Source organism: Takifugu flavidus, chromosome 5 (assembly GCF_003711565.1).
Source record: "Takifugu flavidus isolate HTHZ2018 chromosome 5, ASM371156v2, whole genome shotgun sequence".
Lineage (NCBI taxonomy): Eukaryota > Metazoa > Chordata > Actinopteri > Tetraodontiformes > Tetraodontidae > Takifugu > Takifugu flavidus.
Genome location: NC_079524.1, coordinates 4,682,488 through 4,698,497, shown reverse-complemented (window position 1 = coordinate 4,698,497; position 16,010 = coordinate 4,682,488). Strand labels below are relative to the sequence as shown.

Here is a 16,010-nt window from a genome sequence, read left to right as displayed (position 1 = left end):
TTCCCAAGAGCCAACCAGCACTTTATTGCTGAAATTAAATGAACAATGACACATTAAGGTGACAAAAAATGCATCAAAAACAACTTTACTGCGATCGGGATAATGGCTGCATAAATCCGCTTTAGTATCCAATCATTGTTCACAGCCCCCCCTGGCCGTGTCTTTGGCCCCTGCTGCTGCTTCACGGCTCCAACCTGCTCCTCAGCCGAGTCCCCGTTCTGTCAGAACACACCAATAGCAGTCAGAGCTGGACTGGAGGCCAAGCAGCACCAGCCACCTCCTACACAGTTCCACCTCCCCTGGAGCCTGAAACCCACTTCACACACGACTGTTTCACCAAAAGAAACTAGTGAAATCTGATGTCGGCGAAGGTGTAGACGTCATCGTCTTGCTCTATAAGCGTCCTCTCTCCCTATGCAGATGCTCTGGCAGCGACATTGATCTTCAACACACCCCCCGGGGGGGTCCCTACACGTGAAGCGTTGGTATTTATACCTCTGTCCAGCAGAGATCCCTCAGCAGGTGCAGTGATTCATCTCACAGGTCAGAGAAAATGCAAATTCAGATGCAAAGCCTGCGCAGCCTCTGCTGTCGGCGCACTTCTGACGAACATGTCATTAGCATTTCTTTCTTTTTTTAAATCAGCGACAGAATAAAACGCTTGTAGTTGTGGAGCTCGTCAGAGTGAGGGAAGACCCCATGCGGCTGAACCCTCCCAAGACTCCCATGTGTCTCTGGCCCTGTCACACACCGGAGAAGGCCATCGCCCACCTGCTGACACGCTAACACACACCCTGCCAATCACATGTCATAACAAGATGAGTAAGGGATTCCCACCAACCTGTGTGTGTGTGTGTGTGTGTGTGTGTGTGTGTGTGTGTGTGTGTGTGTGTGTGAGAGAGAGAGAGCTGTGTGGGTGATGATGAGATGCTGGGTAGGTGTTCATTTGTGTTGCCCAGTAAGGTGTTTGATGATTCAAGATGTTTGAGGACAGAAGGGAGGGATGAGTTATTGGAGAAAAGGAGGTGCACATTGATGGATGACTAGAATATTAGTTCCTTTGATGATTGGGATTATTGATCTCTGTCAAAGTTGTGAAAGTTTCACTTTTTCTCTTCTTTTAAGAAAGAGAGAAAGAGGGAGAGAGAAAGCTAATTATCTTTTCTGTCCGTGCACGCTCCTGTGCTGCAGAGTTTGACAATTGTAGCAAGGATAGGCTTGCAGGCTAGTTACTGTGAGCCAATGCTAATGGTGCAATGTGAGTTTTACTGGAGCACTCTGGAGAACTCTAATTAGGCAGGATATAAAATGAACCAAGGACGTGGGAAATGATCTCAGGCGTTGCCCAGACTTTTGGTTTCAGGCAGCAATCACGGACTAAAATCTCCTTTATGCACTCAAATCTCTGAACTGTTCAGGTAACATTTCCACAAATTTCCTTTTCTCACAGGTTTGGCCATTTGCAGTGACTGTGTTTTTCTCCCCACAGCAGAACCAATGGCCCCCCAGGAGGAAGACCACGAACTCTTGAACTGCATTTACATCATCGTTATCTGGAAGCTATAATGTTGAATTGTGTTGAGTGTTTTACTTTGCCATTATCTCTTAAAGGGCAATCGTGCCCCCATGCGAAGGCTCGTGTCACGTGCAGAGGGATGCGTTTGTTGGTGCTTTTAAAAATGGACTCAAGACGGAGCGATTTCATCTAGCTGTTAATTGCCCTTTTCATTTTTTGATTAGCTGTTCAAATTTAGATTTTTACTCCTTATATTTATGTAACATAACTGTTGCTGCTCCTGCTCCAGAGTTTCCCTTATAGGGGCGCTCTGGGATGTTGCCCCAGGGGGGTTTCTTCGTGCCCTCTGTGCCTAAGGCGAGACCCCCTTGGCGGTGGTCCATGGGATTTCCCAGGGTGGACGGACCCCTGACAATGTTTTCCTTAAATGGCTCCTCGGTGTCCAGCCATAAGAGCTTTTGTGTGTGTGTGTGTGTGTGTGTGTGTGTGTGTGTGTGTGTGTGTGTGTGTGTGTGTGTGTGTGTGTGTGTTGGGGTCAGTAATTGTTTGATTAATCTGTTTTTTTCCCCTTGTGAAGTCCTTTCTATTCCACATATGAAAGTTGCTACATAAATAAATTGTGAAGTTGTTTCGATATCTGTTGTGTATCTGCTAAAAAAAGACAAAATATACAAAATAAAGCTCAGAAATCTTTGACAGCCTCTCTCTTGCACCAACATCTACTCAGCCCTCCCCAGAGCAGCAAAGCCCATCACCCAATTTATTTAAATACTGCTTTATGTTTCAATTAGTCCTAATGGAATAAAAGCATAAAAGCAAAAATTGTTACAAATCGCTCATCTGTGGGTTTGGCCAACAGATAAGTCCAAACAAAAGTTACATAATGTGCACTGGTCTGCAACTGTCTACAGCTGGAAACAGAACTGATCTCATCTCCCCATCAGAACCCTAAACATGAGACGTGCATAGTCTCCCAGATCTGTGCGTGTCAGTCATTTCAATTACCAAAAGCAAGGAGCCACTATTCTAATCTCAGAAACACCAATCCATCAGCGAAACGCCATCAATAAAAGACCATTACAGTGGCGTGTAGGCAGTGCTAATGCTAATTGGGTGTTCATTACTGTATCCCCCCCCCCTTTTTTCTCCAAAAGTGTTTGTAATTTTGTGACTCTCCAGACACATCTCAGGAGAGCTGCTTCCAGCCCACATTGCGTAAATCTCAGGCCATCAGAGTGCAACCTTCATTAGGCATTTCACAGAGGGGTAATAGGGGCTCAGAAAAAGGGCTCTGCTCCTGAATTTATTATGAGCACGGTCCATTAAGTCATCGGACTGTACTGAAGCATGTATGATGCCATGTTTTGGGCTGACTTTTCATGTACCCTGCCCACAGAGGGGTTTCCTTGTTTAAAAGCTGAAATTCAGTCTTAGGCATGTTTTCTGGGAGAGGGGTGCACTGGTAAATCTAAAAGGGTGTCAAAAATAATTGATTTTTTTTATGTGCTAGCTTTTATTTTACTTATTTTAAAGTGCATTAAACTCACAACTATCGCAACTATTTTAGTTATAATCTCCAAATAAATCTGCAACTGCAAAAATTCACGAGTTTCTGTAATTACATTTCCTACCAACAGAGGGAGACAGAAGCCCCGATCTAAAACAGCGTGGTGATCTTATTAGCGACTCTTGGGCTACTTAGCACCACTCATCCAATGTCGAAACTTTGTACTCCACTTCGTGGCTTTTATTGTGTCAGTTGGAAATCATATGCTGTTGTGGGGTTTGATGAGTTTACTAGATTTCTTTTCTCCCCACTCACCACGAAGCCAAAGGTTGCCACACAGGGAGTTGCTGATTGCAAATATTAAAACTAATATGAAGTTGCCGCTTCTACAATTTATCTGAAATGCTGTGCAGAATTTAAGAGAACTCTGGAACAGAAATATATAAGTTCCTCAAATCTATAAGTGATTAAAGTTTAAAAGAATTAAAAACTCAACAGATCTTTGTTTCTAAAAAGATGTTTCTGTTCCGCACAGACACACAGAGTCAGGAGGATATTTTTGCTCAAAAGCCCACTGCTGTGTGTGATGAATGAGGGCACAGACGCGGAGAGGCACCCCTTCATGTCAGAAGCAATAATCTCCCGTCTATGGCACTGCAGCTAGGATCTACCAATGGCTCCACTTCACCCTCCATCAGGCAAAATTACCTGGGAGCTGAAATCAATTTGAGCGTGTCTGCCCTGGTTTGAGCTCTTTTATGTCTCACATATCTCAAATGATTGTAGATTTTATTCCTGACGTGTAGGGATCTGACTCTGAGCAGAATTCCTATTGATCTAAACAGCAGATTAAACCAGCCTCTCTCTGCATGTTTAGTCCCTACTGACTGGGGCTGTACGCAGTCATTATCCACTCACCCACGGTGATATCAGATCTATTTTCAAGTCTCTAGTTACTTGTTATTAATACGCAGACATGTTTATTTGTGTTGTCCTGCGAGCCACATTATCATGCTGGATAGTTTCTCAGGTGTCTTATGAACCAAGGTCAAAATTGTTGTGTGTTGTGCTTTAGTGCTGGCTGCTGTTGGTTATTTTTGGGTTTTATTTTTTTCAGCCTTTTGCATATCTCTTTTTTTTTTATTAAATTCTTCCTTTTGCTTTCACCTGAGTCTCATTTTTCGGGATTCTGAGTGTTCTGACCTCGTCACAAAAGCTTCAGCAGAAACATAATCACCATCTACTCTACATCAGTCGCTCAGGACAATATCTAATTCACCTGAAATGTCACCTGAAATGCTTTCAGATGTTAAATTGCCTCTCGTGAATGCACATCGGAGATGCGTTTTTGTGTAATGAACTAAAGTACAGAGAAACAAAACAATTGGTTTGATTTGGAGGTTCCATTTAAAGCAGAAGCGACTCACAAGTACAATGAATCTGTTACCTGCAACACAAAGCCTGCCACGTGCAGCCACAGTTTCAAGTGTGAGATTTGGAATTAAATCTATTTTCAGGTTACTAAAACTTCCACATCAGGTTTCTTGAGTTTTGCACTATTGTACTCTCAGTCCCCGGGGTCAGGCTCCATTTCTATGCAAAATAATATACTAAAAGACCATTGTCATGCATTAAAAACAAATGAGGTGTAATGATGTGTGGAACATGGTGACACTCAGTCCTCCTCCTTTGTTTCAGCTTGTCTCTCACACACACAGGAAGTGCTGTGTGCTACCACATGCATGGTCGGTACCACACGGCTCCAGCTGGGAGACACCATATGAGTTTCCCTATGGCAGAACAATGGGATAGAAAACATTACTGATTCTCTTAAATAATTTAAATTTGCACCTTTTTCCCACCCAAACCTAAAGAAGAATCCAGGCTACGACCGTGTAAAGTTCCTGTGTTGACCCCCCCAAAATGTAAAAACTAGACGTTCATTAGAACCGTTTCCTTGCATCATCCGATTTACAAAGACATCATTCCCCCATCTGATGAAGATGCCATTGCGGTCGCCTAGCAACAGCACTTCAGCTGCCGGTGTAATATTTGTGGGAGCTGCCAGTTAGGAGTGTGTGTCACAACGAGCAGCCATGTGTTGGGGCTTGTGACAGCAGGGACAGATGATACAGCACTTTTGACAGAGGTAATAAGCCTCAGAGGAAAAACAGACCACCAGGAGAGCTTTGAGGGCGATTGCCAACAGCTCAGCTACGCAACGCAATTAAATGACAGTCAGATGACGTGGTAGCCTGACTGGTGTTCGCCTACCCTCCAGTGGAACAGCAGTGGCATGACAGGATGAATGAGATGAGACAGCACTGATTCTTTTCTCCTTATGGGATGCTTCTGCTTTATAGTCACTCCCATATTGGGAATTACACACAACATGTAACACACGCTCTTTGTTTGTTACGAAATGGGCTTGCTAACATTGATTAATGAATGACAACATCTTCTGTTGTAAGAAACCCCCCATAGATTCTAAAAAATACATGATGGGGAGGTTCTGTAAGTATCTTAGAGCTGAGATAGGGGCCCTGAAGGCAGGTGGGAGAGGGGTCAGAACTGAACAACCCCTCTACTCCTGATGGGCTATTAGACTTTGTTAGCATTCAGGGTTCTCAGGAGTTCAGACCAAGAAGGAGAGCACCAGTCGGTTCATTCTCTAGAGCCAGACAAGGTACTATGCACCAAAATCTGCATGAAAATAGTGCAGCCATGTGCAGTTCACTAAATAATGGAGGTAACAGGAGGCTGGCTCCAGTGAATGGAGAGACAGGCTGGCACTGACCTGAGTGAGCAGTAGAGGAGGCCAGAGAGCTGTGAGTGTACCTTGCCTGGGAGCTGAGATCCTGTGGCAGGCACTAATTGGCTGCTGGAACTTGACGCAAGCTGAAGGGAAGGTTTCTGCAGGCTATAGTTGCTTGGCAGTGTGCCTGCTATCAGGGCCTGCATAAATGTACTTAAATTTATCGGACATTTTCCCACACGCCAAGACCGGCACAGCTTTAAACAGCAGGAATGAACTGAAGTGCAATATATTTTGTATAAATATGAAGAATCAGCCGATTCTCTTGAATCCAACTGCAAACATTTGATCAGGCAGTCACAAATGCAGACAGCCGAGGTTTAAAGTTGCCCCCAAACTCATCTGCTGACTAAAAACATCAATAGACCCACAGAACAGTCAAGACAAAAAACATAAAGAACAGAATAACAAATAGACTCTGCATTGAAAATTGGAAGGCAGCATGGACCGCCAGTGATCTAAAACCCCCTCTGAGAAAAGGAAATGACATAAACAAAAACAGAGACGTATTTATGACATTAACACATCGTGCAAACATCAACAATCAATTTTTCTCCCCCCTCCGGGCACCGTTCGGAGTATTCACCACGGCAGCTTATATTTCCACATCTGCCACTGATGACTAACAGTGACCCTCGAGAAACTGAGCCTCTCCAAGCACATGATGGACCCGCATGTTTGGAGGTCGGCGCTTTTTTGGAGATGATGGATCCAGCCAGCAGGCAGAGGCAAGAGGCCTCCAGCAGCACATGAGAGGCTGCCTGGAGTCACTGTTTTAGACATATAATCAGGGTCAAGTTTATGAAGGCAGCAGCGGGAGCTGCAAAAAACCTGCTGCATTTGAAAGGGATGTCCGACTTTCCTGTAAATCCTCCATGGATGACTTAATGATGCATTAATTATTTCCTCTGCATTTAATGTCCTGGCTTTTCCCACATGACCAATTAGGATTAATTGTTTGCTTTGCGCCATTTCACACCTGCGTCATTTTTGTCGTTTGGCATGTTCCTGCATTTCAACATTTGGCCCAGAATAATTCTCCTTGTGTTGAAAAATGGACTTTAATTCTTTGGGGGTTTTGTTGTTACTTTAGGATGTCATTTAAAATTCAAAATAACCATGAAATGTTTCATTAGGTGCACAGAACAAACACTACAGTGCAAAGGTTGGCGAGAGGGTGATGTGCACCGGAGGTGTCGGCCGATCGGGTGTCACTGTTTTTTCCGTGTGAAGACAGATCAGAGAACAGGAGATCAACAGCTGTCAAGGTATCAGATCACCTGGTGGACAGAGGCATTCAACTTCAAACCAGGACAAGACAACAGGTAAGATCTCTCCTGTTATAGTAAGTGCAATTTATGCCATAACTGTAAAAACGAGCCTTTAATGAGTTACACCTCAGAGTTTTACAGCTGACATCTCTGATGAAGCTTTTATTTTGAAAATTGTGTACCTGACCAAAATAGAGCCTTCAAATATATTTACTTGTACCTGCTCACTTGACATTTTGTAGTTGAAGGTGGATTTCAGGGTAATAGAAAAGTTAGTAAGGTTGTAAAGGGACATTCTGGTACGTACAACCTTCATGAAAATGTACAATAAAAGTCAGATGAGTGAGACAACAAATGAAATATGACATCACATGTAGCGACAATATATCACTGGCTCCTTCGCTCCATGCTTAATCTAATTTTTGACGCACTTGTGCGTGTACAGATGTACTCAGCCAAGCATCTGACATGGTCAGGATTAGGTTACAGAGTTCAATGACAGGATGTGGAGACAACCGAGGCTTGTTCGCTTCCAGCGCAAAAGGATCAGCGACATCTGAATCTAATATGTAAAAGGTGGTTTCATTTACCTTTGAAGCAAGCCTCTGCCTTATCTTTTACACTAACATTGATCACCGACATTACACAGACACTGATCAAACCTGGGTCTTAACACTGCTTAATATTCTGCTGCATACTTATTATTGCTGTTTTGTCACTAGCTATAAGAAACTTACAGTGTATCCCAAAATCAATAAATACTTTAAGTTTAATTTCATGACCTTCAGCTTTGTTCTGACCATCTGTCTCTATCCTGCCTTTTGTTTTTGCATCCTTGTCTTTTATCAGAAGAAAACAATGAGAAGAAGTCGGAGAAGCAGCAAGACTCTCCACACAGGAGGCGCAGATACTCCGGTACATGTCCTGACGCTCTGCTTCTGACACATTTTTAAGGTCCTTTAAAGATAAAAACCTTTTTTTATTTTTTTGGTTATTTTGACAGATCCCAGATCAGCCTTACAGGGATCCTAGGACTATACACTCCATTGCCAGTCTGATCAGGGGGAAGAATAAATTGCTTGTCCTCGAGAACCCCGACACTGTAGAGATCTACAAGGTCAAAAATGGAACATCTTGATTAATAAGGAAGCGATAAACTGATGTAAATTATTCAGAAACTATGGAAAATATGCAAGAAAATACTGGATTGTGGCATTATGGATATGGTTAAGGGACCCTGAGTTGTGTTATTCAGCATTCTTTTTGGTTAATAGGAAGTTGGAGAGTGTTATAACTTAATTCTGATTCTTTCTGCAGCTGGGTCATTCAACAGCCATTTCTAACAGCAATGGTAAGGATGGCATCTACCTCCCTGTCCTCAAGAAGTCATCAAGCTTAACTTCCATCAAAAGTGCTCTGAGCCAGTCGTGTTCTTACCTGTACGACAAAAGAAGAGGATCTTTCTCCTCCGTCACCTCTCAGCGAACCCAGAGTAACCCTAAAACAGAGGTAAGCGGTCATCTGCAGCGGCACTTCTCACAGTCGAGCCTCGTACTCTTTCTGTCATCCTTTCTGTGTCTTAGAGCTTCCTGCGGGAGCAAAGAGAGGCAAGGAAATCTAATGTCGTCATTACAATGACCTATCTAGGACAAGGTCACCGGGGGTCAATTTTGGAACCTACACAGGACGAACTGAAGGTTCTCCAGCAAGTCAACGGAGGGGAGAATATCTGCGTCTTCAAAGGGCTGGTGTCTCCAAGAGGTACCAGCTACGCCTGCAAAGCCTCCTTTACCCCCTCTTTAAAAAAAAAACAATAAAAATGTCTTTGTTATCAGAACATTTGATTTTCAACCAGTCACGAGACCCAGGATGATTGAAGAAGGCATTTGAACCCTTTACTATCGTGAACGGTGATCATGAGAGCGCTGACCTGAGGCAGCATTGGAGCAGATGTTGAACTGATCACCACATAGAGATAAGACAAGCTGAGCGTACGTGAAGTCGCACATCCACCCAGGTCTGCCCAGGATCTGAGCTGATGATCACTGCACTGAACTAATGCTAGATATCCACGTGCAGTGGCTGCTGTTCGCGCTGCTGCGTCTGATTGTTAAGGAGGATCTGGTGTCTGCTCCTGAATTAATGTTTAAAGGAGTAGGGCAGGGTCCTGTGTGCTGCGCGGATTGTCCTAAATAACAGGGACGCTGTTTCTGGAAAGAGACGTTGCTATTGAATTTTTAAAATCAAATTTTCAGGCCTCCAAGTGCCGCAAACAAAATTACATTTGACCTTATTGTGTTGGGCTGGAAGCACAAAGTTTAGAAGAGGGTTTCTTTCAAAATAAGGGGCAAATAAAATCAAAGTTACACTTTATCTACTCTGTGTTACTTTGTTTTGAATGTGCGTGGACAAAATAAACATCAAATATTACTTTAGTTTCTCTGAAATTAATTTTCCTGGAGAATAACATGAGCCAAAACTGGTTTAAACCGATTAACACTGATGGCAAAGGAACACAGTTTTCTTCTCTAATCTAGTTTATTCTGACTCCTCCTGAATGCATCTAAATGAAAACTGAGTTTATTCCACATGGGAGATGATTCTACCTGTCTCTCAAACTAAAAAAAGAACACTTTTGAAAGAAAATGTCCCTTGCTGATCAGCAACATTGACAAGAAAATGATTGAAGAAGTTCCAAAATTGTGACAAACATTCAGATAATGTTGGCCCACAACTTCCATTCTAATATTTTGTCCTTTTGTACACTTTCTTGGATAGTTGTCACAGTTTTTTCCCTGCAACATTTCAACCAGTCTGACCATTTCCGTCATATTACAAAACCTGTGAGGCATTTAGGCGTCTTGAAGCTCTGAAGATAACTGTTACACACATATCAAAATTATTTTGCTCATTTGTCTTTCAGAGCAGTTCCAGTTTGTCTCTCAGAGACACAGAGGTTTCCCTTTCAGCATCACCTTGTACATTAACGGCATCATGGTGGCCAGGTTCAGTTCGTGCTGCGAGTACCGCTATGCTCCCGGCTTCCAGCAGGGCAGGAAGAGCTGCTTCCGGCTGATTTGGCTGGCTGGTGGGATACCCTGTTACAGGTTCGATAGTAGTTTCCACATAATCAGTTGGTATGAATGCGGGAATAATGTTTTTAAAACACTCATATGTTTAGATGTACGAGCCTCCGAAACAAACACAGCTCCTGCCACCAAATGAGTGCCACAAATGAAAGGTTAATTCTTCCCCTTGAGCAGAATCCTGCCAATAACACAAAGCCTGAAAGTGAGCATCAACTTTTTACATTTCTTTTTAAAGCTTATTCAGAACTCTTTTGTTTACATGAGGCGCATAAATTGATTACCTCAAATACCAAGCTTTTTTCCACCTTTACTTGATTGTGTCCCCAATGTAGGCACCATCAGATCATCCCCATCACCCCCTTTGTTCATCCCAGTGAAACCAGTGAAGGAATCTGCAAGGCGGTTGAGAAAATGCATCAAGGAATGTAGAGGAGGCTCAACAGACAGCGAAGGGCCAGCTGTGATTAAGGAAACCTCAAAGAGGAACCAGCGCAGGGGTCAAACTAATTTGAAAAGCAACAAATGCAACACAGCAGCAAAGAAGATGGATGAGGGGCGGCGGGGCACCGAGGGCACAGCTGAAGTATCTCAGCAGTCCAAAGTGGCAGACAGCTGTGAAGATCAAGCATCGTCGGTGAGTCAGGAGGAGACGGTGACCTGCAGTGTCAGAGAGCAGCCCCCATCACAAGAAACCAGCAGAGTTCATGGTGAGCACAGTGCAGCTGCTGCCATTCCTGTTTCAGAAAACCAGTCGAGAGAAATCATCCCTGATTTACAAATAACCTTCGGCCTTTCTGCATATGGAATGTCATTAAATATTTAGGGGGGGTAAAAAACAGCAGGGTTTCTTTTCAAAGATTCAAAGAGGGATGACGGCGAGGAGCAGAGACACCCGCAATCGAGACGGAAGGATTTCTATGACGAATGTGTAGAAATGAGCAAAGAGTTGGAGCAGAGCCCGAACAAGCATAACTGGTTCAAGGCAAACAGTGAGTAACAGTAGGAACCAACTGGAAACCCCCTGGAGTGCTGTGAATAGCGCTGTAGTGGAAAATGTTGAATTTGCTATTAAGTGAGGCATTGGAGAGTGTGTGTTAGTGTGCACGGGCCGACGTGCACGACATTTTTAATTTCAAATATCTTGCATTCGCTGTGGATCCAGATGCAGTTTTATTAGCGCTGAGTTGTTTCCTGTGTTACGTGCCAAGTGCTGGAGAGGCGCCGGCTCCAGAAACGACTGTCGTCAAGCCCCGGAGCGCTGGAGTCAGACGTGGAGCGCAGTGCAGAAAGTGACACGGCCCCACAGTGTGATGAGGAGCCAAAGGCAGACGAAGATGCCACCAGCCAGAGCGCTGGCAAGGAAGAGCCCGTTAAAGAGCACGACCTGCAGGCGCAGGTATGTGTGTGACACAAATGAATGTTTTTGCCAGAAACTCTTGGCGATAAACCACTGGCAACTCTCCGCATCCCTGCATTCTGTGAAAAAAAGTAGCTCAATTGCCAAATATTATAATTGAGGCGTATTAGCAGATAAACCATTTATTTCATTTGATGTTCCAATATCGGCACATTAAAAAGTGTAAAAAAAAGCCAAAATTAAAACACAAGTCAAACACCATCTGCTCCTGATGCATTCAGTGTGGGATTAGACAAGCTTCCTGCATTTTTAAGAGGCAATTTTGAAAAAACAAAAACAAAAACAAACACACCGTCAGATGGTCTAAAACTATCCAGAGAATTTTAACTGGACAAAAAATCCTCTAGTCTTTATGCTATAATAAAATCCGTGTAAACACCAGGTTGCATCAATTAGTGCTATTATTTATTGAGCAAATGGATATGATGTTGTTGCACCTTCTCTAGGGTAAAGATTCAAAACATAAGCTTTCCATTAAGTAAATTTCCATCTGTTCTTTCTTTGAACCTATTTTTCTATCGTCATCCTTCGCCGCCTTTGCCTCTTTAATCAGTGGACATGTTTTTCGTTAGCCGGTTAGAGCCAGTCCAATTGTTCCATTGTTAATTGTTAGAACCCAACAATGCCTCTCCCCCTTTCAATCCCCTCAACAATGGCTGACACGTGTCCTTGATGGATGACCAATGCACAAAAGATAGTGGAGGATCCAAGGACATTTTCTTGTCACATGTAGAGAATTACAAGGTCATTTTGTTGCCCTGTGTGAGTGAGCGAGCAAGTACGTCAGTGTGTGTGTGCACATGAACATGCTGTTTGTGATTACGATATAAAATAGTGTTGATGTTCAGTATGAATATAATCTCGAAATAAATAGATGCAATAAATGTGCACCTTTTTATCCAACATTAAACATTAAAAAAAAACATCACAGGGTATTTTGTCCTTAACTTGTGACGGTGAGATGAATAACACAAACACTGTTACTGAACCATAGGCTGTTCCTGACATCCTAAAGTGGCCCTGCACTTGTGTGTTGCCATGGTTTCCTCCATCCATTCCAACATTTTCAAGATTTTTAGTTATTTTTTTTCCTGGGTTAGCATCCAGAGGACTATATCTGCTTAATTAGGAATACGGTATGTTTGCTCTTTCGGTAATGATTTTATTTCCTACCCTTTTTCATTTAAAATTGCTTTCCATTATACCAAAATAGTATTGCGTTATACAATTTCAGTTTCCAACAGGTTAAAATACAAATAATCCTGCTATTCTGGGACATATAGTCAACTAAATATGAAAGACAAGGAGGTGCTGCTGAATATGTTTCTACCCATATGTTTCTGCCTGACATCTGACTTATGGCTCCACCACATGACCCTTGACCTTATGATGTCTTTTCAAATCCCATTGAGTTGTTTCCTCGTTTTCCTCTTCCTGTGCTTTGCGCCAAGGCGAACCAGATCAAAAGATGTGAACCCCTCTTGTTTTGGAACTTGTAGCTCGACGCCATGATGCAGGTACTAAGAACATCAGATGAGGTGGAACAGCTGGTTCTGAGGAACACCGACTTGACAGATGACCTGCTGCTCAGCCTGGCGGGGGTCCTGAAGAGCAGCCCGTCCGAGGTCACTCTGCTCAACCTCAACCTCAACCTCATCGGCCCGTACGGGGCTCACATCCTGCTCGACGTCCTGAGAGCAAAGCCTCAGGTCAAAGGGCTGCAGTAAGTCCCGGGATCTGCGGGCTCATATTACAACATTTGAGGAAGAATTTCAAGAAAACAAAAAAGTCACCTCGAGCGCATTACTCATTTAAAAGTGCTCCAAGACGACTTTAGAAAAGAAGAGAATTAAGCTGAAGGGACAGTAAAAAGACCAAACCAACCCAAGGAAGGCCTCGTAATTGCACTATAAAATCTTGGCCTTTTATGGCTGAATTACACAATTCATCTGTTTAATGGGAACACGAGATGCCTCCAGTGGCTGAACTTTTTCATTTTCTTTCTCTGCACATATTACAGTAAATTCAAAAGAGTTTAGCTTTGTGACAATAGCTCTTGAATAAATGAACAGATGAGAGTGCATGCCACTGTACAGACCCCACTAAAAGCATGCCCAATAAGGAACGGAGGAATGGATCTGTGTAGTTCCTGATTTATTTGATGTTCTGCATATAATATATCCATCTCTATATATTAAAAGATAAATCTGTAATGGCTTTGCATATAACCTCCTAATGATCTGATATATAAACCATTTATAAATGGGTAAATCCCATTAACATTTATGACCATTTAGAAATGCATGTCATGAACAGTCGGGTTCTTAAACATTTTTTAGAACTAGAAACACCAATTATGCTTAAATATTTGGAAGGTGAATATATTCTTTACATTGTCTGAGAGCTACACAGGAGCCAACAACATTCATGTGCTAATATTATGAAAAACCTGAAAGCGGCAAGTCCGCCTAGCCTCAAAGAAGCAGGAAGTCATGAAGGAATTCAAACCTAGGTGACATTCTTTCTCTCCACAGCCTGTTTGGAAACAAACTTTGCGACCACGGAGTGCTCACACTGCTGAATGGAATAGCAGAGGTACAGGAGCAAACGGCGAGAATGGTTGCTGCCATTCAGCAGAGTCAGTCTGCACAGCAGAATGCAACTCTACAGCTTCCCACCGGATGGAGCTCTTTCAAGGTTTTTGCTCTATCGGAGCTGGACATCGGAGGAAATGGCTTGGGCAGCAATGGGGTGAAATTGCTAGCATCATACATGAGGCACTACTCTCGGCTTCAGTATTTAGGGCTGGCACAGACCAGCAGTGCAGATCTTGCGGCTTGGAAGGAACTTTTTGACAGCCTCAAAGGAAACAGGTCGCTGATTCACATAATCCTAGATGAGAACAACTTGGGAGACCCAGGAGTCAGACTGCTGGCTGAGGTGCTGAAGGAGAACAGGAGTCTGAGGCAGGTTGATCTGGACAAGAACGGCATCAGTGACTTGGGCGGAAATGACATCATGGGGGCGTTGCTGTGCAGACTGGACTTCCCACTAAGGCATCTGGGCCTCGAGGAGAACAACATTAGTGCTGGGCTACTGAGCAGGATACAGGAAGAGGTCAAATATAAATGAATCAGGCAGCGAGCAAGGGATAATCCAATATATAAATGAGAGATTGGTTTTAATATCATGAAATTCACATTTAAACTCCCTATATTTGGCGCTGTATGTCTCCAGTTTTAGATCTCCAACTTCAGCATCACAAAACATGACAAATGTATGTATGATGGACGTATCTGATGTATGTGTCTGATCCTCTTTCACCTCTCCCACCTGCCTCATTCCCCCTTCTCCTCCTTCTTCACCATGCTGGCCATCTACAGGGGTTTAGGGTATGGAGTGCTGCTCCTACTCTTGGTTTTTTCCTCTTAAGAATGAGTTTTTCCTTGCTCAGGGCCCAGTCGCTGTTTCTTGTAAAGCTCGATTGTAGCCACTGTACAGAAAGTTGAATTGATTTGGATTAATAATAAAAACAACTTAAAGAAGAACATAAGAACTAATTTGACCCATTTTTACCTTAATACGTGCAAATATACTGTCTGATGACCATGCGGCCCCACTTACAAATGCTGCATCTGAGTGTAGGAGGTGCTGTGGTCTGGATGTGTTTTCAAAGAAGTCCTGAAAAATGAATCTTTTTTCCCGTGTGGCGAGGTTACATGTTCACCTTCATGTTTTTCCTCTCTTCCCACCAGCATTACCTCTCGGGACTAAACGCCTCCTTTGCCAACGCCAACTTTGGTTCAGGTCTCACAGATTCTTGTTGGAGTATTTACTTCCTTTTGACAACAAAGAAAACCACGGTGATTCATTTTACCCTCAATATTTACAGGTCCAAGATGACTCACCAGAATATTTAAGCCGCCTTGCAGATCCTCTTTCTCCATTTGTAGGACTCAAAAGAGGGTTATGGACAGTTAAAGTAAGCCATGAGAGCGAGCCCCCATTTCTACTTGTCTCCCTATCTCAGACTCACCTCCTGTTCAGTCTGCGCGGAGGGGAGGGAAATCTGGGGCAAATTCGTCTGAGTTTCAAGCCCTTCATCTCATTGTTCTATCAACACTGACATTCTGAGAATAACTGTACCTATGATCAAAGCTTGTCAAAGTGGTAATTATCTGCTCCTCTCAGCTCCGCCAGTCGTGATTCTGCTGAAACCAATCCCTTCAAATTTTCGTCTCTGCGAATTCCTTTCTGCGGAGGCCCGATAAAGATGCTCTCCAAAAGCCCCGGGAGGATGACAGATAAACGAGAGTGGCACACCTGAAGATTACATCTGCAGAAGTCATCCTACTCCGCAGCAACAGTCGAGATAAGCCGCTGTTTGTGTGGCTG

General features: G+C 43.3%; 2 protein-coding genes and 1 long non-coding RNA gene across 4 annotated transcripts; all 3 read left to right on the top strand.

Annotated features, from left to right (window-relative positions):
• The first annotated feature begins 504 nt into the window (after nucleotides 1–504).
• Nucleotides 505–2,209, top strand: LOC130526015 (uncharacterized). Its single transcript, XR_008950638.1, has 2 exons — nucleotides 505–543; nucleotides 646–2,209. It is a non-coding gene; the product is annotated as an uncharacterized LOC130526015 (long non-coding RNA).
• Nucleotides 2,210–6,970: 4,761 nt separating this feature from the next.
• On the top strand, nucleotides 6,971–11,027 carry LOC130526424 (glutamate-rich protein 3). 2 transcript variants are annotated; one of them, XM_057034090.1, is made up of 8 exons: nucleotides 6,971–7,163; nucleotides 7,959–8,024; nucleotides 8,113–8,226; nucleotides 8,427–8,618; nucleotides 8,693–8,870; nucleotides 10,033–10,216; nucleotides 10,291–10,400; nucleotides 10,531–11,027. In XM_057034090.1, the coding sequence occupies exons 2-8, from the start codon at nucleotides 7,968–7,970 to the stop codon at nucleotides 11,019–11,021; spliced, it is 1,326 nt and encodes a 441-aa protein (XP_056890070.1). In that variant the 5' UTR covers nucleotides 6,971–7,163; nucleotides 7,959–7,967; the 3' UTR covers nucleotides 11,022–11,027. The 2 variants fall into 2 exon arrangements, with proteins under 2 accessions (XP_056890070.1, XP_056890069.1); XM_057034089.1 differs by lacking the exon at nucleotides 6,971–7,163 and having other exon boundaries at nucleotides 7,297–8,024.
• Nucleotides 11,028–11,462: 435 nt separating this feature from the next.
• LOC130526425 (NACHT, LRR and PYD domains-containing protein 14) lies at nucleotides 11,463–15,171 on the top strand. The gene is made up of 3 exons (XM_057034091.1): nucleotides 11,463–11,594; nucleotides 13,115–13,338; nucleotides 14,150–15,171. The coding sequence occupies exons 2-3, from the start codon at nucleotides 13,124–13,126 to the stop codon at nucleotides 14,745–14,747; spliced, it is 813 nt and encodes a 270-aa protein (XP_056890071.1). The 5' UTR covers nucleotides 11,463–11,594; nucleotides 13,115–13,123; the 3' UTR covers nucleotides 14,748–15,171.
• The last annotated feature ends 839 nt before the right edge of the window (nucleotides 15,172–16,010 follow it).